At 37.1% G+C, this 20,779-nt stretch overlaps 1 protein-coding gene across 9 annotated transcripts in view; it reads right to left on the bottom strand.

The window, feature by feature from the left end:
* Positions 1-1,952: 1,952 nt before the first annotated feature.
* The window catches only part of TRIP12 (thyroid hormone receptor interactor 12), a 77,716-nt gene continuing 58,889 nt past the window's right edge, over positions 1,953-20,779 (bottom strand). For 6 of the 9 annotated variants that reach the window (XM_064385861.1, XM_064385859.1, XM_064385864.1 and 3 more), the window contains 18 exons: positions 20,025-20,216; positions 19,213-19,364; positions 17,285-17,457; positions 16,785-16,858; positions 16,488-16,687; positions 15,575-15,702; positions 15,148-15,299; positions 14,549-14,691; positions 13,157-13,313; positions 12,084-12,182; positions 11,448-11,562; positions 11,015-11,169; positions 10,344-10,508; positions 9,001-9,165; positions 5,550-5,663; positions 4,698-4,792; positions 4,391-4,494; positions 1,953-3,333 (listed from right to left, as the gene is read on the bottom strand). In XM_064385861.1, the coding sequence (XP_064241931.1) occupies positions 3,137-3,333; positions 4,391-4,494; positions 4,698-4,792; positions 5,550-5,663; positions 9,001-9,165; positions 10,344-10,508; positions 11,015-11,169; positions 11,448-11,562; positions 12,084-12,182; positions 13,157-13,313; positions 14,549-14,691; positions 15,148-15,299; positions 15,575-15,702; positions 16,488-16,687; positions 16,785-16,858; positions 17,285-17,457; positions 19,213-19,364; positions 20,025-20,216 (2,580 nt within the window). In that variant the 3' untranslated portion in view covers positions 1,953-3,136. Of the gene's footprint in view, positions 3,334-4,390; positions 4,495-4,697; positions 4,793-5,549; positions 5,664-6,023; positions 6,062-9,000; positions 9,166-10,343; positions 10,509-11,014; positions 11,170-11,447; positions 11,563-12,083; positions 12,183-13,156; positions 13,314-14,548; positions 14,692-15,147; positions 15,300-15,574; positions 15,703-16,487; positions 16,688-16,784; positions 16,859-17,284; positions 17,458-19,212; positions 19,365-20,024; positions 20,217-20,779 lie in introns of all 9 variants that reach the window. The other 3 variants (XM_064385862.1, XM_064385866.1, XR_010346318.1) reach the window with 2 other exon arrangements.

Raw genomic sequence — 20,779 nt, 5'->3', positions numbered from 1 at the left:
GAAGACGGGGGGCCAAGGCCCAGAAATTCCACAGATGACCGACCTACCTCCATCAGGGGCCAGAAGAGAGGGCACAAGTGTTAGAGGCATCTGGAATTTCACCAGTCCCTGCCCTTAGGCACCCATCTTCTTATCAGCTCAGTAAGGGAAAGGAGACAGAACAAAATAAAACACATGGTTGAGGGGAAAGAAGGAAGAATCTGGACAATTCAATTATGCAAGCAGTCTGCATATGGAAATTTGAGTATCTGATTAAGTTTGGCAGTGAGCATGGGGGACTTCACACATAATGGGAATTAATTCTTGTGCACCTTCCTAGAGAACACGAAGAACAACCGTAACTAATTCATGTCAGATGGGACTGATGCTAAAGTGTTCCCTAAACAAGATATTTTGGTAAAAAGCCAACAACAAAAAAATATTGCACAAGTTCAGTAGGAGCTATCTGTGCCTGTATGGCCCCTTCATCCACTACTGATTTTTTTGCTACTCTTGTTAACACAGAAGGACATTAAACTCATCCAAAACAGTAACTGGTGGTGTTACCTAAAACCAAGTGAACTCACATGCTAAAAAAAGCATCCATTTTAAAGATAAGACTTCTGATTGCACCTTTTATTATACCTTATAAAGGTATACAAAGTGCAGTACTACAATGACTACATACACCCATGGATTGATTTTAGCTTTTCCCTTAATCCAAAATTCCTGAAAACAAGAAATCCTTAAGGTCTTGCACCACCCCTCCACTCATTCTGAACTACTCTTAGATACATGCATATGTGACTTCTCAGTTTATTCTTGTAATTTACTATCTTTACCTTTTAAGCCAGACTGCTTTTCTAATATGCTAAAAGCTGCCTTTGGTAGGAAAAAAGAAGTGTCACCCAATAGGGTTTCATTCACTTTTCAGGCAAACTAAAACCTTAGTCTGTGCTCAAAGTGACAGCCAGAACACATCACCACAGGTACTTGTTTTTCCCTTCCTTTTTTAACAGGCACCAACTTATTTTCCCACTGAAACAGTTACACAAGCAGTTACACTATCAAATCTGAAAGCTCCTCAAAATTTCCAAGTCAATGAAAGCCAGATTCTAAAGGGAGACAACATGGGTAAAAAAAGTATCAATACACATGATATTTTAATACAAAATATTAGCTTTTTTCTTTTTTTTTTTACACAAGTCAGTTTTTTTTAAAATATAGAACCTTAAAAAAATGAACAAATTGCTATCCACACACTATAAACACTTGTTTGTGCTCAGTTTGATCAAGTTATCAGAACAATTTAAACACCAGTCCATAGTTTAAACACTGCCTTGAAGTTGGATGCAAACTATGCCGCACTGCGCGCTACCATTATTGTATGTACAGGGTGAAGCGCCTTCGGTCGGGTTTAATACCGGAATAAAAAACTGTTCAGTTATCAGGTTCTTTGTGCAAGGATTTCACATTCTACTCATGCTCATGACAGGTCTGTATTACATTTCAGTGGCACTGGTCTGAGCAAGCACAGGTAATTCTGTGAATGTTCACCAGAAGAATGTCCGTTACATGTTCTGGAAGTAGGAGTTCTTCAGCTGGATAAAAGAAAACTTGTTAGTTTAGGGGAAATAACTAGCCTGATTAGCCAGAATTTAACAATTTCTAAGCACTGAAAGGAATTTTGATTTCTCAAAGTTGAATAAAAGTCATTAACTATCACATTTTCATAAAGATTACCTATGTAGCAGGTACATCTCAGGAATATTCATAATTGCCCGTTTTTTTTGAACGCACAGAAAGGAAAAAATTCCCCTCAAAGTTGGAGGTCTTAAAAGGTCTTGTTTTAGTAGTAAATCATCCACAAGTTGCAGGTTGTTAGCCAAGTAGATTTAGGATGATTTACTTGCATTACAGTAATTTACACAATTGAACTTTAGGCATACAGTACAAAACTATGAACAAAAAGGTGAAGCAAACTTTTTTATTTATATTCAGGTAAAAACATTAACCTGATGAAGTAAATTATTGCAGATTTGAGAAATCAGCACATAAAACAGTTGGACAGAGCATTGCTTACAGGTGCTTTATCTGTGTCAAAAGACAAAGGCTGAACTGCTTGTTCCAAGCTAGCACTGGGGGGAAAGAAAAAAAAGAAGAAAAAAAACCTACAAAATTAGCCAGGAACTTAGATCAAGAACAGGAAAATTCTTTACTCAAACAGGGAATGAAACGACTAATTTGTCTTTTCAAAAACTTTACATCAATTCGAAATGCTCTGGGCCTTACCACAATACACGCTGGCCAGCCCAAGCTGTTGGACTTCAACTACATGAAAGAAATAATTCTTCCCTGCCTCCCTTACGAGGCCTTTGCTGCCTGAATCACTGTGTAAACAGCTCTGGAGCACTCTGGTAACGACTGTCGCCATTATATCCTACCACTACAGTAAAACTATGCTATAAGAAAGGTTCTACCTAGTTACAAAGGCTGAATTATATTGACAATATATATTTGATTTCAGTAAAATTTAAATTATCTTAATCAGAGAAAGAGGCATGGAGCAGTTAAATGCCCACGCTAACCAAAACATAACAATTGTTGAATGTTGCACACAAAAAGAACCAAGTGAATTGCACATCAGACAATACATGAGGATGGGTAAAATTAGAGGCAGGTGAGGGTACACAGAACTAGTCTACTAAACTAGATTTGTCAAATACATGGTGTATTTTAATTTCTGTACTTATGTACAAAAGTTGTCTTTGGAGGAAAAACTTCAGACTTAGCTAGATGGATACACACAGCCCAGTATTAAACTGCACAGCGACATTTATTGTTCCAGCCTGGAAAAACATCCCTTTTTAAATTTCACACAGCAAAGCAAGTTAAAAACTTCACTCATCAAATAAATGATAATTTAAACAAGAACTTGCTAAAGAAACCTTGTCACAACAACTTTTAGGGCCTGATCACTTTAAGTCCATAGGGGCTTTTAATGAATATCAACCAAGTGTCTTTGCTTATAATCTGCAAGCCGTTTTTCTACAACAAGAAGGCGTAACACGTTTCCTTGACTCAGGTGATATATTTAGAAAAGAATCATGAGTTTCTCTTTTGCTGTAACAGGCAGACATTGCATTTTTCATTGTGATCAGGAAAGATGGAATGACTGCTGCCCTTCTCTTGCAGCTATCAAGAGTTTTTCACGCATTATCTCAATAGTTGAATAGTCCGGCAATTTGAGATAGTTCACACAGGTCATTACTGAGGGTAAGAAATCATCGGGATTCTCTGTGGACTCAAATGTCTTCCGTACAATCGTCAGGGGAGGATTCAAACTTCGAAAACCTAGTAATGAGAAAAGACACTCAGAATAAGGCTGCTCCTCCTGAACACCCACAGCTGACTGCAGACATGCCCGGTGACAGAAGCACGCATCGCACAACTGACTGCCTGGACACCTTCAGTAAGTTCAGAATATGGCTTTGTAAAGCTGCACAACAAGCTAAAAATACCTCAAATCCTGCCTGCAGATTCATCTTACAAGATTAATTTAAAATAAAGGAATAAGCTGCATGGATCTCCTTTTAATTGTGTTCTGTATGTGTAAAAATTCTATTCCAACCAGTATTTTTAAGTTTGTTGGCTTCATGCACATTTCTTAACAGGAATCATCTATGACTCTAGTACCTGATTCTTCTTACTTCAGCTATCATTTCTATACTCCTAAATACTCAATTGTGTCTGCACCATATGTCCACAGAAGAGCTCCCAAAATATACTAAGAAAAAAGAATAATCAAGTCTTTCCCCCAAATCCCAAAGAATGTAAATATTGGAACATATGCGTGAATGTTGTTTTGACCTGCAAAGCACTCAGTTGAGAATACAGTAAAATGCATATTTTACAACAGTCTCTAGCAAAGACAGAAAATTTCTCTGTTTACTGCACTGCCTCCTACCTAAATGCTGAAATCAAAAGGGGGAGAAATTAAATAAGATTAATACTATCCTAAGCATTGTCTCCTTTCTGTAAAGGAGACTATTCTTTTCAGGTTACAATGCATCATATTGTTGCCATAACTTACTGTACCTCTAGCCAAAAAATACAGTATTAGGACCTTTCAGTTTTATTTAAATTTTGAACTCTTTTTTGCCCTCTGACAGATTTTCTGGCAACAATTTAAACCTGGAGAGTGAACTGTAGGAAGTGTCATGAGATTAACACAAAGGTTATGAGAATTATACCTGACATCTGCCCAGCCACTTATGAAATTAGAAATGGAAACAGTATGAACCTCCCAAATACCTAAGTTAAGGAATTTCTTCCTATACTGAAATAAATATCAGAAATATATCAGTAACAGTGATTTTAAGCACAGCAACATGTAATAAGGAAAACCTACCTCCTACAGGCAGTCTGGGGCTGCCTGTCACAAACTGAAGAAACAGTCTTTGCTGCTCACTATCAAAACTACTGAGAATTTCAAAGAGATACTTCACTGCTCGACTGAGGAGGGAAAAGAACAAAGAGAATATTATTTTGCTTATAATTAAAATAATTGCATCAAATTCATATTCATCACAATATGAACATTTTCAAATGTCATATAATTCATTTAGCTTGAAAAACAATGTATAAAGATTATTTCAAGAAAGTATTTTCTACTGTTTTGGTTTTATGTTTGTTTAACAAGACAAACATGGTATTACCTGTCGTGCGTATAACCGTGATCAGGCCTGCAACATTCCATTAAAGTCTTTGCATCCCAAGTGTCTGTCTTGCTGCCACACAAGAGCTGCTCCAACTGTAAAATTAAACAGGGAGTAAATGTTCCTCTTTGCCTTGCAAAGCATCAGGAGCAGAGGAGTACCACAAAGACTTGGCTAACACATTGTTCCAAAGCGTGCTTTAATGTTTGTTCTTAAAGTCAGAAGTCTGAGTTTACAAAGGTAAAAAAACCCCTCAAAGTACAGTCTTCAAATAGACTCCCTCAAGGAAGAATAAAACATTCTCTCTTCTCATCCAGAGAACCATAATTGTGACTCAATTCAGTCCACTTAAGAGTGTTGAGAATTTTACAAGGAAATTGATATGGTGGTGGTGAGACTAAAGCAAGACCAACTATCCTTGTTCTTTATCCCTCCATCTGAATCTCTTCTTACTGCTGAAGCCTTGCTAAAGAGCTGGCTACTTGTTTTATTGTTCTAATAGAAGACCCAGATATTGTCCACAACTATCTACAGCTATTCAGAGGTACTGCAAAACAAGGAATTAGGGTACCCATACTCCATAAAGAAATGAAGTATGATACATAAATTAAAGCACTTCTCAGAAAAGATGGATACACACAATTTAATGAACATAATAAAAGCATTAAGTAAGTGACTACTGAACAGAGAAATCTTTAAGAGTTAAGTGTGGAATTTCAGGGACACTCAGTTTTACTAACTTGCATCAGAAATGCAATGTCAGACTGTCGCAAATGGCCTGCACCCAGGTTAAGACTGCCCATACATGCACATAAAGGTTATAAAAGCAGCAGCAAAAACACTTTCACCAACCTCCTCAGGATAAAAGTACTGAAGATGACTAAGGGGGAACACCGACTCAAATCCATCTCTGAAGGAGTCAAACTGTCTGGCCACACCTTCATTTAGTGCCCAGAATATAACCAACTGCAGGGAAAGAAAAAAAAAAAAAACAAAATGAAAAAAGCAATTTGAACAAAGGAAACATGCAGTGATCACTACTGTACAAAGAAGTACAACTGCAGAAGCCAAACTCCAGCAGCCCAGCCATATGCTCACTGGAGTTCCCACAGGGTGCACATTGATTCATGGAGCTGCTCTGCAGCACTGCCTCATTCTGCCTTAATTCATCATTTGCATTACCCTTAATATGAACTTTTGCAGAATTTAAACAACTCATTTGCCTTTTTAACAAAACAAACAGAACTCAGAATAGCTGGTTAAACTGAACCTATTTAACAGAGTAACAAAGTAAATCTGAACATTTGTTATCTTTAGAAGCCTTACCTAGGTGTTCTCTCTCTACACCTCTTAAAATGCAGCACCTGAAGCAGAAATCCATAGGGCATCATTTGGCAATATTATCTTAATTTCCCCCATGGAAATATATGGATCCCTATTCTAATATTAAGTTTAAAAAAAGCAACTCTAGCCCGTTTGATACATTAAGTAGCTTAATATTGTAAGAATACATAGGGACAAAAGCAGTAACTTCATTTCAAGTTACTGGAATATGGTTCAGAATCATAATGCAAAGCACAGTAAGACACTAATCTAGGCCTTTTGAGCGTAATTTTTCTGCTTTGTTTTGTTTTTATCTCTAGTTACCCCCTCAACATTAAAGTAACTTCCAAAGTGGACAGCACACATTGAGACAACAATCAATGGGGGGAGGAAGGTCATATGACACAAATGAGATCAGAGTTCTTTTAAATAAATCTCCTGCAGCCACTAAATTAAGGTATTTTACAAAGCAGATTGCAGGCCAAGTTCACATTCTCTTGTCAGTCAGTGCTATTTGCTGATTACACTTGCCCTGGATATCCTCAACACCAGCAGCAAACAAGGGCTGGTCATAAAAGATGTGCTGTCAACACTGAACTGCTAGTTTAAAAAGTGTTAAAAGCTCTGGCCTGTGGTGCTGATTAAATCATCTATGGATGCATCCCAACAGGATTAAAAAGTTCACAGATCCTGCTAGAGTCCTGAAGCAAGTGTGTCACCCTATCCCAATAACTGAAGAGTTACTGCTTCCAGAGAGCCCTCAGGATACAAAAGCTCATTAGGATCTGCTGGTAAGTTTTCCAATAGAAGAGTCAGGCATTGAGTTTCATGTGAGATACACTGCACTACTTCCACAAACCAGTCTTAATACTGAAGAGAATGGCAGCAAGCACCAGCAGCACAAAAAACTCTTCTACAACACAGAATATTCTAACAGCAGAGCTGCTTACCTACAATTGTGATTAATTTTTATGATCAAGAGCCTGTGGCATAATTAAGCTGCACTGTATTCTTGCAGATTCAAAGAGAAGATCAAATTGCTAGACAAAAATCTACACTACTGAAACTTTTTGTTCACAAATTTAGAACAAGCAAGGTGGCCTCTTTATAATACAGGGGAGAAGACTCAAAAAAAAAAAAGAGAATACAGTCTTTCACTATAGTGGTAATTGAAGCAGTTCTACTTTCTGATAAAGGCAGCTCCTGTGGGAACTGTCCTTGGGGGGAAAACAGGGAGGTAGAGGGAAGAGTGAAATGATGGCAGAAGAGGCACAAAAAGCAACATTAGGATATTCCAGCTTTATAGACTACTTTTCATGTTAATCCTCACACAAGATTTTAATGAAAATGACATGTTCAAGAGCAGGGCAGCTAACCTACAGGATGTTATACAGGCCAGGTGAGCAATTAAATATATTGTTTCTAAAACGCAATTAATGATACTTGCGATGGAGAGCACACTAATTTTCCCTCTGAAATATTTTCTATTTCTTTCACATCAAGTCTATCAAGTCATAAAGACAAAGGGAGGAAATCTGCATAGAGATCCTTTAAGAAAATAAAAGTTCCAAAAGCTTTTAGTAGGAGGAGAAAGTTTTCTGTTGTAATCTCCTTTTCCTTTACAAAGACAGAAGCCTGCAGCAGGACAACTACAGGACATCTGAGCCATCTGTAAGCCTTTCTCAGAGTATCAGATCTCTCATACAAGTTACTTAAGGAAGAAAAAAAAATCCCACCGCAAACTATGGAAATCAGCCTGGAGTGCTTAAATGCAACATTACTCAGTAAATGGAGACTGCCAATTCTGTTTCTAATAAACACTGGAAGTTTGTATTGCTTCTCTGTTAGGTCTGCAAAGAGCATTAAATCCAAATATATTTAATTCCATAAGTGATTCTTGACTATCAGAATTTACTTTTAACAAATAAATGCATGAGAAGTGGACAGGTAACAGTTTGAAACTATAAGGTAAACAGAAACTGCTCAGTATTCACTTGTAAGGATTACAGGACAGCTTTACTAAATTTCTCAGCTGACAGGCAGGAAGTTACATGACCCTTATTGAATTGTTTCTACTAAAACATCAGATATGTTTCTTATCAGTGCTTCAAAGCTTAACAGAGTGAAACTGGCAGAACCCTAACCTGCCAGGAAATGCATTATTTAGTAACTGGAACACAGTGGTCCTCCCCTCCATCCCACCCACAACTTCATGTGATAATACTGCATTCTTCCCATCTTCCCTCATCTCTTTTCCAGGCTGTTTTTAACCAATTCCCTTGATCATTTCCTTCAACAGAAACAGCTTCCTACCTTTGTTCAGCAATGTCAACCTTCTGTTTTTCTATGTCCCTTTTGTCATAGGAATGAATCAATACACAGGTGTACTGTCAATTTATTCTGGAAATATTTTGTTATCTTTTCCTTATTTATTCTTTTTTAGGGTTTAGGGTTCTTTCACACTTTTGGGGTTCTTTGGTTGACTGGCTCAGTTTTCCTTGAGATTTTTTTTGGTTTTGGCTTTTTGGACAAAAAAAATGATGCTTTATTTTTGACTCACAACTGCTGATGTTTTTGTAAGACTGAGCCCAAAAAAATTACACTACTATTACAGCAGTTTAAAGGCCACTGAGATGCTATTCACTATTGCTAAATAATTTGCTAAATCAGTATTCCTAAAAAATTGATCATCATAACTACTTACAATGAATCCACTTAAATTACCTTTTCTCCAAAAAGCCAAACTTCTGACGACTTTATCACATATAAACCAGGCTTCTTGTACTACACAATTTTCAAGTCAGGTGCAATTAGGTTCTAACAGTTTTACTGGAGTAATAAACTAGTACAGAAGAGAAGTCATAAGTAGGAAAATTACTGTCATGCCTAGTTTATGAGAATGAACTGAAACATATATGGAAACAAACTACCTGGGAGCAAGAAAAAAGCGAATTTTAGTCATAGGTTTGCTTTTACATACTCTGAGATACTCCTCTAAATTGTGGATAGTGACCGGTGTATCTTTTCCCCCCTTTTTCAGCTCTATGTTGGGAAACCCAGGAAGTGTGAAGTCCAGCCCTAGATCTTCCACTGAGCAGCCATTCATAGTCAGAGCCTCCAATGCATACTGTAGACTTTCTTTGGTCTAAAAAATTGGAAGTGAAAACCAATGAGAACAATTAATTCAAATAAACTTATCCAGAACTTTTGACTTCTAAAGCAGCTTTGACTAATCAGACATTTCTGTAAGAGCATGACCATTAAAACTGTTGCAGCTCCTCTCCTTGCTCTCCTTCTGGAGTTTTCACACATAACAGTAAACCAAGAGAAATCAGATAAACAAGCTTAATGGATAAACTGGAAAGATCACAGGAGTACACTTTTTTCTAGCAGTTTTAGAATTACTTAACATGCCAGAAGACAAACTAGCTAGAAAATACTACTGCAAGAAAAAGAAATGTGAAATATGCTACAGCACAGAGGCTGTTTTTTCCTTATATTCGGCATGCATACTGACATTTTTCAACTTTCATCCACCAGGTTTCAGATTTTTCCAATTCTTGGGAAATTAAAAGCCATGACCAAGGAGAGAGAGTGAGACAATGAGGCAAAGAGGAACAAAGACCCACAAACTTGCAATACTTTCACTAGTAATAAACCAGATAGATGTATTAAGAGTATAAATTAGGTTATTACTTCCTGCCATCTATTAATACTGGATGCCAGAAAAACCATGTGTGCCAAAGACCTTTTACCAGGAGTGCCAGAGTGAACTGTGGTATTTTCAGCTAAGATTAATATTAACTACTCTTATTAAAAAATTCATGTATGTCTGAAAGAACCTGTGTGCTCATGCATGCTGACAGTTCACCTCAGTTCTGCATACAGCTCTTCAGTGAAAAAAAAATCCTACATAAAAGGCACTTCTATGAAACATGGAATTTTGATTAAACCAACTAGTAAAAAAGCCGAGCTTTGGACTGTTCAAGTAGCAAGGATGGATTTTTTCCACCGATATTTAGTCTTTTTAAAGTGAACCAAAAGAGAAGTTAGGCAAACATCTGGCAGTTTTAGGCATTTCTAGGATTGTGTTTAATCACACAGAAGAATCTCATAATGAATTTCTCATGCTAGACTTGACAAGAAGACTTTTATAATTATTAGCCGCTGATCTAATAACATTAAAACTACTCTGTGTGAGCACAAAGCAATTATCACAAAACAATCAGTTTCAAGCCCTATGATACATGCTGAATTACTGCTATTTCATAGAATTCAAATGTGCAAAGATGCACTCTTCCATTCTTAGGCTTATTTTCCCACCTGAGTTTTATCTTGTTCAAGTCTTTTCTTTTGTCTTACAATATCTTCAAGGTGATATATTGATTTGGCTACTACTGGATCAATACTGAACAAGTCATGTGATGTCAAGGAAGTTTCCTGTCGTAGCATCCACTTATAAAAAGGAAGTCCAAGAGGAAGATCCACCTGGAAAGCAAAGCACTGAACTGTTTAGTATTGAACTGCCTTCCAAAAGTATCTTTTACTACTTCATCTCTTGACCAGATCTACAATACTATCTCATAGTTCTGGCACACACCAAAGCATGTCCTCATGTGCTTGACTCAGAAATTTAGTCAAAAATCCCAAGTGACTGCCTACTGGCTATACATTAAAGCAATCAGCAGCTGGTGTAACAATGAGCCCAAAACATTCTTGAAAGACTGGAAAGACTGCAACACATAGCAGATAATAGCTTTTCCTTTCCTCTCCATGGTCTCAAAAGCCACTGTAAAGATCTTCCAACATGTATTACCCATTTCCCCCACAAAACTTGACTGCATGCTCATCCCTCTCCCTGCCCCACCTCAGACAGCCCTGACTTCTGGAGCTGAACGTAATACCATGTAACTCTTAATGCTTTTATCCCTCAACAGTCAGAACTAGTATTTTTATGTGACCCCTTCAGAATAGGTTTTCTATTCCATTCTCACCAGTCTGAAGTCCATGATTGCCTTGGCCATTAGTTTTCCCAGAAAGCGGAACTTCATTTTGACTTTTGCAATGTGAGCTGGCTTGGCTGTTCTACCAAAAGGAAGTGCAAAAAGGCCTTGAAGGTTATGAATGTACTTGGTACCTTCCTGGCTTCCTGTTGAGGAAGAAAGAAGGAAAAGAGTTCAGTATTTACTCTACTAGTTTCTTTCAAGATGCAAGTGGCATTCAGATAAGCTAAACCTAAGCTTCTCACTTCAAAAAAAAAAAAAAAATCAAACCAAACAAAATGCACACAAAAACTCCAACAAAACCCACACTATGATCAGGCATATTATCTGACCACAAACTGAGGTGCTCTTTACATAATTGAAGTCAACTTAGATTCAATTCAATATTCATCAATATTTATAGATTAGGTAGTAGAGCAATTACCTTTTGGATTGGCTAAAGTCACTTCTTCTCCCCTCCAAAGGCCTAAGTCTGCTCTCTGTAGTTCCTGAGATACAAGTGCATAGAACTCTAGTGTAGGGCCTAGGCCTGTGCCAACCTTCAGGGGAGGAAGGGTGAGGGGAGAGACGGGGAATGAGATAGATAAGTCCATTAGGTCAGTTTGAATATAAAAATCTTTACTTAGTCTGAGAAATACATTATTTGCTATAAAAAAGACTACATGGCATAAAGTATCTAGGGAACCTAACTACAGAAACATTCACAACATGACAGAGGCAACCTGGAAAGACCACATACCAGAGGAAGTAGCAATGCAGTAAAAAGCATTAACCACCTAATGCTCATATATAGAGAACACACACACAGTTTGCTCAAGAGTTAGAAAACAGATGAGCTCTGCTAACTACAATTGATTATGAAATTTAGATCAGAAAAAGCTTCTCCTAGCAACTAAAAATCACAACCAAGTGGATTAGGGATAATTAAAGGATAAAATTCTTTAGCACCAGCAACATGAAAGACAAAGGGTCTGACCAAGCCATTTTAAGAAAGCTGTAGCTATTTTGTATTAATCTTCAGTAAAAAGGGGATAAATTAGACTGCAGTGGTATTACTTACTTCATTCTCATACTGGATTTCCAACATGGCTCTTGAACTGCCTAGATCCTGCATCACAGATTCTGCCTGTTTCAACAGCTCATCTCTGTTCACAGTGCGCTACATTAGAGAAGTTTTATGTAGTGAAATTATGGCTTTAAGTTCCAGCTCCCAAGGCAGTTACAACAGGTAAAAATCAGTCATGCACATTTTCCACCCCATGCCAATAGTTCCACAGTTCGGTTCAACAATTTTTAAGCTTATGCTTTCATATAACTCTTGCTTCTATATGAAAACTGTTTAGAATGAATGCGTTCAATATAAAGTGAAAAAACAATGCCTTACACTTACATCAATATAACTAATAGGCACTTTTCTCGCCAAGAATATGGCAATAGAACCATGATACAGCAAAGTGTTATCATGTGACATTAAATACCTCAACATGTAGAGAATGTAATATGTAGAGAAGAAAACAGAGTAAAGATACTGAAACCCAAACAAAAACCTCAACAGCACTGGGATTCCTACATGTGGGCAGCTAAATTCTTTTGAACTTGATTCTTGTGTCTCCTGCTGCTTATCTCCACAGGAATTTGAGATCATATAGTATGTATAGCAGATATCATTTTAAGATAACATATCTCGAGATTCAAGACAGACATCCCTCAAAGACTCCCTCAAATTTAACACGATCACAGCATACTTTTATTATGTTGTGACAGGTAATTTACCTTCCCCAAATACAAGGACAGTATTTCTGTATATTAAGGGTCTAAATCTCATTACTTGAATTCTTCTGAGAATCAAGCAAAACAGGGGTCTAGAAGCCAGTACGTGGAAATATCATTAATGCTGTCTGAAACTGTGTTCACTGCTGGAATTATGTCAGGCTGCTCCTCCTGCCCTCATGCGGCCAGCACGGAGAAGACACTGCGCCTTCTGCTGGGAGACTGCAGGAACAAACCCACCTCCCCTTCCCTATACCACCAAAACATCAACTTCTACAAATAAGCCTTGCTCACAATTATATTCTTAAAGACAATATAAAAATAAATAGATCCTTGATTCCATTTTCAAGAAGATGTACTCACTTTTTTCCTGTCCAGCCGTGGTGCCACTCTGCTATCCTGAGAATCCGACTGATTGATTTCTGGATTAGTGTCCAGGAGCCTCTGCATGGCTCGATCACGATCAAAGGCCGTTACATAAAACAGCATTTGGCGGGTATCAAATGGAAAGAAAAATGGGCTGTGAAGAGCATTAGATTAGTCAGCTGTGTTCCAAACAGCATCTCAGACTAGCATTTGGTTTTAAACACAACAGAAAAGTAGTATATCCACAATGAGTGGTTTATTATACTCTGTGGTGAAAGCAGCCTCCAAAGCATGCTGAAGTTTTAGTTAAAATGCTGAGGAGCAGGAGTTTTGAGGAATGCAATATATGAAGGTGACTAAAAATTCCAGAATCTTTTGACTCCTCTTGAAAAGTAATTCATAGTACTCGAATGCCTTGGCTGTGCAAATTTTAAATCAGAAAATAAAATTCCTTGTTCACCACTGCTCTACAATTAATAAATCCAACAGATCAAAGACTTAAGCTCACGCTCCCATATTTGGCAGCAGAAAGACATGAGAACCTGCCCAGAGCAGCATGACTATTCTACCTTCCACCATTTGCAAAAAGTAGTCTAAATAATCTGTGAAAGACTCCCAGAGAAACTTCTTGTTTTAATTTATCACTTCCACTATTCTCAAAGGCATGTGTATAGTAACAGTTTTGTCCTCCATAGGCATTAAGTGGACAGGCAGTTTTACTGAACAAATAATGCTACAGATGTTTAAGAATATACATTCATGCTCATCATCTTATCTGGAACATTTATGAGATCTTATTTTTAAAATGAAAAGCCAAAGTTTCTCTGAGTATGTATTCCACAGTCATCAACAATATTGCTGCAATTAACATGCCTGAAAAACCCAAGAATGTCAACTCTAATTTCTCATTCTTTCAAGTGCAAGAACTTGACAGCCTGTACTCTGTATCAAGATAATACAAAGTACCATGTATATAGCTTCATTAAATTATTTTGATTCTTTTACCAGTATTCTTCATGAACATATCTTCCTTTGTATCATACTGTATGTGCGGAGATAAATACAGTGATACGGCAAGAACGTTATTGAGCAGTTTATCAGGAGAAAAAATATCACATCACTAATCAAAATTTCAGTGAAAAACCTTCAGATTGCTCAGCAATTCCTGTAAGAAGTGGTCCAAATTCTGCACATCATCTACCTCTCTGAATGTGATTAAAACTGTGCAACGTAGGTGTAAACATCCATGCCACTATGTAACTTGGCAAGACAAGACTTCAGTGACTGCATTTTGCACTCTGAAGTCCTGTAAGGATGATGCACTGTGCTGCCCAGGTAAGATTCCTATTTAACTGGAATTAGAGACACTACACAGCAAATTGCTCATACCATGTTTTTCCAAGTTCTGTCAGCCAAGTCGGGATGTTTCCTGTCATAATTACCAAAGGATCCTGAAGCTGCCTGTTTGCCTTTGCTGTCAGTTTACTGTTGATAAACTCTGAGGTTGGAATTATCTCCTTGCAGACTGCATTCTGCGTTAAATAAAAGCAATGTATTTCTAGTTAGAGAAATGCTGAAAGAAATAGCAAGTCTTTGTTAGAAAAGATTTTTAATGCTTCTAATTTGCTTAGCATGGAAAGTAAAACAATTTTCACTGCAGTTTTGTTCATCCAGAGTTTCAGACGTGAAAGAAGGACTGAGTAGATGTTCACTTCCAATCTCCTTTTCAGGAATAATGTTGGTCTTTGAACTTAAAGGGCAAAGCATGGATATTGTGTTCAAAACAGTATAAAGAAAATATGACAGACTAAGAATTTACAGCTTTCATCTTCTAAGAAGTTAGACAAACATGTAGGAGAAGATGGCAGTATTTGCGTTTGTCTGTTTTCTTGAGGGGCAGTGGAGAGGCAGGAAAGGTTATTTAAAATGTTACAGATGGTTCTGTCCTGAACCAAGTAGCAAAGTGATGTAAAAAGTGTTCTACTCACATCATACAAGTAATACCAGTATCGACTGATAGCATGTAGAACTCTCAAAAGAAGAATAACATCTAATGAGGGGTCTTCAAATGTTATATTTTCAGGTGGAGTAGATATGAGGTAAATTTCCAGAGGATTTAACACCGAAGGGCATACACCATCTGGCAGGAAAAAACAACATCTTAGTAAAACAATTCAATTAGAATTTTTCCCAAGATTTAATTATGAGGAGCCTAGACAGTATTAGTCATGGCATTCACTTAACTGCAACAGTTCAGGTAAACAACTCAGTAAATATCTTACTTTTAATATACAGCTAAAAATATATGCTTACAATTTTTATACTATGTCTGCTTTAAAAGAAACACTATAGTGACAGTAAACATTGTGAAAGTTCTGAGAGGAAATCTAACATATAGCAAGGCACCACACTCACCATGCCACAACTCATCATGTTTTTTAGAATTTCTAGGGGAGGTTTTTGTGGGAGCAGTTTGTGCTCTTCCTCTTTTACCCCCAACACAGTCCTTATTACCATCTTCATCCTCTCGCACAGGTTTGTACCTAAAAAGTGAACAAAAGTTAAAAATGTTTTAAAATGCTAACTTACAGGGAAATAAAAGCACTTTTAAAGGTGTTAGTTCTCAGATTTCCAGAACTTTGAATGACAGTTAAAAGCAGAAAGACAAGAACACTGCACTAGGATATGATCCAGCCTCTGAAACAAGTATTTTACAGGGGAGAAAAAATAGGGACCCGTCGGCTCCATGAACTGGAAGGAGAGAAGGTGAATGTATAAACAAAACCCAAAGTGTTTGAGGTGAAACTCAGGTTAGGGTTTGGCATTTTTTGGTTGCTGTTTTATGCATTTTTATTTGTTTGCTTTTTTCTTTAGCACATTTAAATGTTCAAAAGAAAGACTGCTGAACATTCAGATGTTCAGCATAGTCATGTGTCAATGTTTCTTGCAAAGTATGGCCACAGAACACATTCATTTTCACAGCAATTAACTGGAAAAATTAGTATGAAGTCAACCATTAGTTGAATACTGCACATTCTCTACTGTTTGTGGTTAGTTATCTAAATCAGAATGGCTCCTCCCCATCTAGCAGGTGTCATTTTAAATTCCCCATTTCTTGTTCGCCAGCTTTACTCAGGAGCTAGAAAGAGCATCAGGAGCTAGCAATGAATTCTTCCTAAGTTTTAAGTATCTCAAGCACATCAAGAAATTCAAAGCTCCACGTTTTTCAAAGGGATAAAAAAGACAAGACAGCTATATTCCAATTTCTTGGTGTATATACATTTAGTAAACTGCAGAAGTTATTCCTGGGTCTCTCTAGGCAGCTTACCAAATGGTGTGCGTTTTTGTCCAAATCCCAGCTCTTCCCAGTGGGTTGCTTTCATCATCTGTGGACTCCCTCTCTTCCTCAGCTTGTAAACTGTACTGCCTCACTGCTTGGTACACAGTCATATTGTATGGCAGCAAGTGATCTCCAATGTAAAACTGCAATCTATGTCTCACATTCCCTGAATTTAAGAATTGAGCAGCCTGAATAAAGAAAACAACCATACAAGTTAGGAAACTTGTTGCATAGCTTTTCTTTAAGGGCCTCCCCACACTGCACCCTCCCTGTGCAAAAGCTTACCAAAGATTCATCTATTTCTTCATCTGACCCATCATCATCACTATCTTCATCATCTTCTCTAACTCTTCCATAGCCTGAGGCAAGAGAGAAGACATCCTCATTTGCTTTTTTTCATGAAAAGGTATCGATGCTTTGTACTTTGACTGTTATTCTAAGATGGTCCCAAAATGTATCAGTTAAGAACAGTAAGATTCAGAATTGCTAGAACAAATTTCAGTATCAACACCTGGCATCAAAACTGCCAATATACAGCCAGTGTGACAGTAAAAGAGCAATACTTCTGATAGTATTTTGACTGAACTGTTTACCACAGGAAACAGTTTGTCCCAGAAAAGGAAGATTCTCCACAGCTTCAATCTTCTCCCTTGTGAGCAAGGTATCTCCATAGGTACTTTTCATTTGTCTTCAGCATAATCCTCACAAGGTTTTACAGACTCTACACTGACAGCAGGAACTATTCCAGAAAGGAAAATGCAAGTGACTGTGTAATAAATAAATACCTCTAACTACAAGGTATCTTTCAATGGCTTGTACCAAAGCCAGAGGATCAATCTTCACAGGTCCACCTTTCCACTGTTTCACATTAGCACAGTCTGGATGTCTTTGCAGTTGGCATTTTAATTGATGTGTATTGAAGAATTTTAAAGCTTGGGATCCTCTGTTAAGAGAAAAACTCAAAATAATTTGTGAAAAAAGTTGCTACACAAAGAATCTAATAACCATAATTGCACTAAAAATGCAGCAAAATAGGCTGATACATGCATTTACAATTTTACTTGTTCAGAGTATTATTTGTCAGACTATTTTTCTAAAAATAAGCTAATAGGGTTTGGAGAAAAAGTTTTCTTCTACAAGAACAGCAGAAGCCAGAAGTTGAACAAAATCTGGAAGCTACATGAGTTGGGAGAAAGCCCAGCCTGAAGTCTGATTACAATATGGCCTATACTGACCACCTCTGAAATCTGAAGTACTTCAGTGGTCAGCTGATGGCACAGGAGATTTAGAGGTGTGTTTATGTGCAGAGCAACAAGGATCAGAAACAGGCATGGAAAATGTGAGTATTCATTAAAATGGATTTTTTTTCAATAAGGACTCAAAGAGAAAACCTGAAATCTCATGTGTTTTTCTCTTGCCAAGAATACTTAATACATACATTCCACCTCACCAAACTATCAATACTCAAGCTAGCTGGTTTTATACAACAAGCCTCTTATCTTGGGCTGCTTCTATTTCCAGGTGCTAGTAAAAGACTACCAAAACTTAATGCTTCAAAATCCTCATTGACATAATCCACAGTAAAACTTGCAGTCAAACAATGCTACAGCACTCTGGCTTCTTGTGTTTCATTTTCTATGAAAAACAGCAGGATTTTGCTTCTATGATTAGCAGCTTTTTAATTTTGGTAGTTATCCCATTTTTTACAAAAGTAATATACATACAGAAACATTTTGAGATTACAGAGCACATACTATTTGCCAAAGCCAGTATAGAGACACTAATTTCTTCTAATAAGAAATCTGTGTGCTGCATTAATTCCCACTGATTTTAAGTTTCACAAAAAACAAGTATTGAATTTTAATGTCAGATTAATGCTACAGTGTGAGGCTCCAATACATCAAATTGAATGGATGTTGTGTCACCAATAATGAAAAAAAACCTCTCCACACTACCATACTACCTGAGACATAGAAGACCTTTGGCATTTCTAACTTTAAAGAAGAGTTTTCAAAAATTCATTTTCAATGCTCCTCCTCTCATGCTGAGCTTTTAGCCAGCACCAAAATATACTTTCAAAACTTATGCACAACTGTACTAAAAGAAATTCACTGTTATATAATAAATAAAAACTAGTCTTGATTTAGTGAAGTATAGAAAAGACCTTGTAGAAACAGGTCTTTATTCATTCAGATTTGTTACTTAAAGAACAACTACCAAGCTGGATTCCAAATTTATTCTCTATCTTAAGACTCAGGGTAGGCCTACAGCTATTTTAAACTCTATTCACAGCCAAGACTTATCACCTAATCCACTATCATGCTAGAGAACAGAACCTAGATGAATAACAGAACGTAGATGAAGTTGAGCACTGTAATACACTCTCTGCAATTTAATTACTCTGCTAAAAAACATCAGTGTCCCAAAAACAGATTGTCTCTTTCCAGTGTTTGTTATGTGGGGATAAGGAAGACATTTGTATTTTTAAAGGGTAAATTTTGAGATTGCATTTAAAGTTTATCTATCACCACCAATTTAAGTGAGATAAAAAACCAACTGTGTCATTGCTTTTGTCTTTAACAGGGTCAGAGGTTTCCATTATCTTCTCTTGTAATCGTATTTCTACTTGTACTTGTCCTTTTAGTGTTGTTTAAAACAAGTTTTAGAAAACAAAAGCATCCAACAAAACTGTTACCTGAGCATTAATCCTTACCTGCTCCCTGTTCCATTTCCACTAGGGAAGTCATGCACTTTAACAGGAAACTGTTCCATCTGACTGAGGCAGTTGTTCATTTTATGGACTAATGCCAACAAAGGTGCGTTTTCTAATGGCTCTAATCTTCCAAGGGGCTCTTCTCCAGGAAGCTGAAATATGGATCAGTTTTTAGTTACCTGCTTGAATTAAAACATCCTAAACAATTTATACCATAAATTAAGAATCCCTGCTCTCACTGAAAATAGCAGCAGTATCAGGATGAGTAAGTGACAGAAGTTTATGAAAGACCTGTTTCAAAGAATGAACTCTTCTCTCCTGCTTTCAACTGAATAGCCCAACAGTATTTTAGCATTCACCCTTAACTATGAACAAGCTTTCTGGAAGTTTTAGTTATCTGCTTTCCTCTCTTCCACTTCAAATTTCATCCTTTAAAAACAGAACACTAGTTTATTGCAGTATTTAGTCCCAAGTGATAATATTACTATCCAAATTCTTTCCATAATAACTTCATGAAAGAGAGAAATAACTTTTAAGTTGTTCAAGATTCAGACAATTGGGCATTTTGGCATTTTTTCCACTGCTGTGTGGAACTTTCTGTAATTACAGGTTGCTCAAAAAAGTTCATGACCTACAAAGACACTGAACAAAGTGGAAGTTGCAGTGTTATACAACTTAGACATAAACAAAACATTCTTTCTGTATTCCACCTTTAAGATAGGTCAACAGAACCTTTCAGATGGTTTTCTGAGAAAGAAAATTTGAAAGAAAAAACAACTAAGAATGCCAAAAAAATAAACAAGAAAACTTACTGGAGAAGAAAAAAATACATGAAGAAATCTTTTCAATCTGATATCCCTGCTAACAGCATCTTTTTCACTTTTAGATGTCAAATAGAGCAGCAGTTGTTTAACAAACCCACTATGCTGGATTTCAAATGAGGAGACGTCAGATTCCGAGACAATGCTACGGATTTCTACAAGGCACTCTGTTCCACCATCCACCTGAAAAATATGAAGAGTGTTTTACTACCCACGTATTACAGGCTTCAAGAAATGTTAGCTTCCTTTCTACTGCATGAAACAGCTCTAAAGGGCGGGGGGGGGGGGGAAAAAGGGAAGTCTGGAATGTATAGTAACTCAATACAAGCTGCAATGAAGGACAAGTAATCTGAGGATAAGCGTGTCTCTGTTCAAGGGGAGACATTACTGGCAACATCTACATTTTCTCTACTTTGAGAGAAACACAAGGTCTCATTTCCGTCTTATGCAAGGTAAAGATAAGCTCCAAGCAGGGGCTTTCTGTTTGGAAAAAAAACCACACTAACAAAACCCGTACAACTCAGATTGCTGTATGTTTTATGTGACATCTGAGTGGGAGAGAGGAGGTGGGAAAGGTTCATATTTTAATGATTGCTCAGATCAAAGCACAGAACACAGCTCAGCTCTTGTACTGGTTTACAAGTTAGATGTTTGGACCACCTATCAAGGACTGCTGAAAAAAAGAACTGTCTAAAAAACAAGGCTGAAGTTCTTGACATGCTATCACATTTACCCCAATCTGTATT

Source organism: Passer domesticus, chromosome 11 (genome assembly GCF_036417665.1).
Source record: "Passer domesticus isolate bPasDom1 chromosome 11, bPasDom1.hap1, whole genome shotgun sequence".
In the NCBI taxonomy this organism is placed as follows: Eukaryota; Metazoa; Chordata; class Aves; order Passeriformes; family Passeridae; genus Passer; species Passer domesticus.
This window is presented reverse-complemented; position numbering and strand designations above follow the sequence as displayed.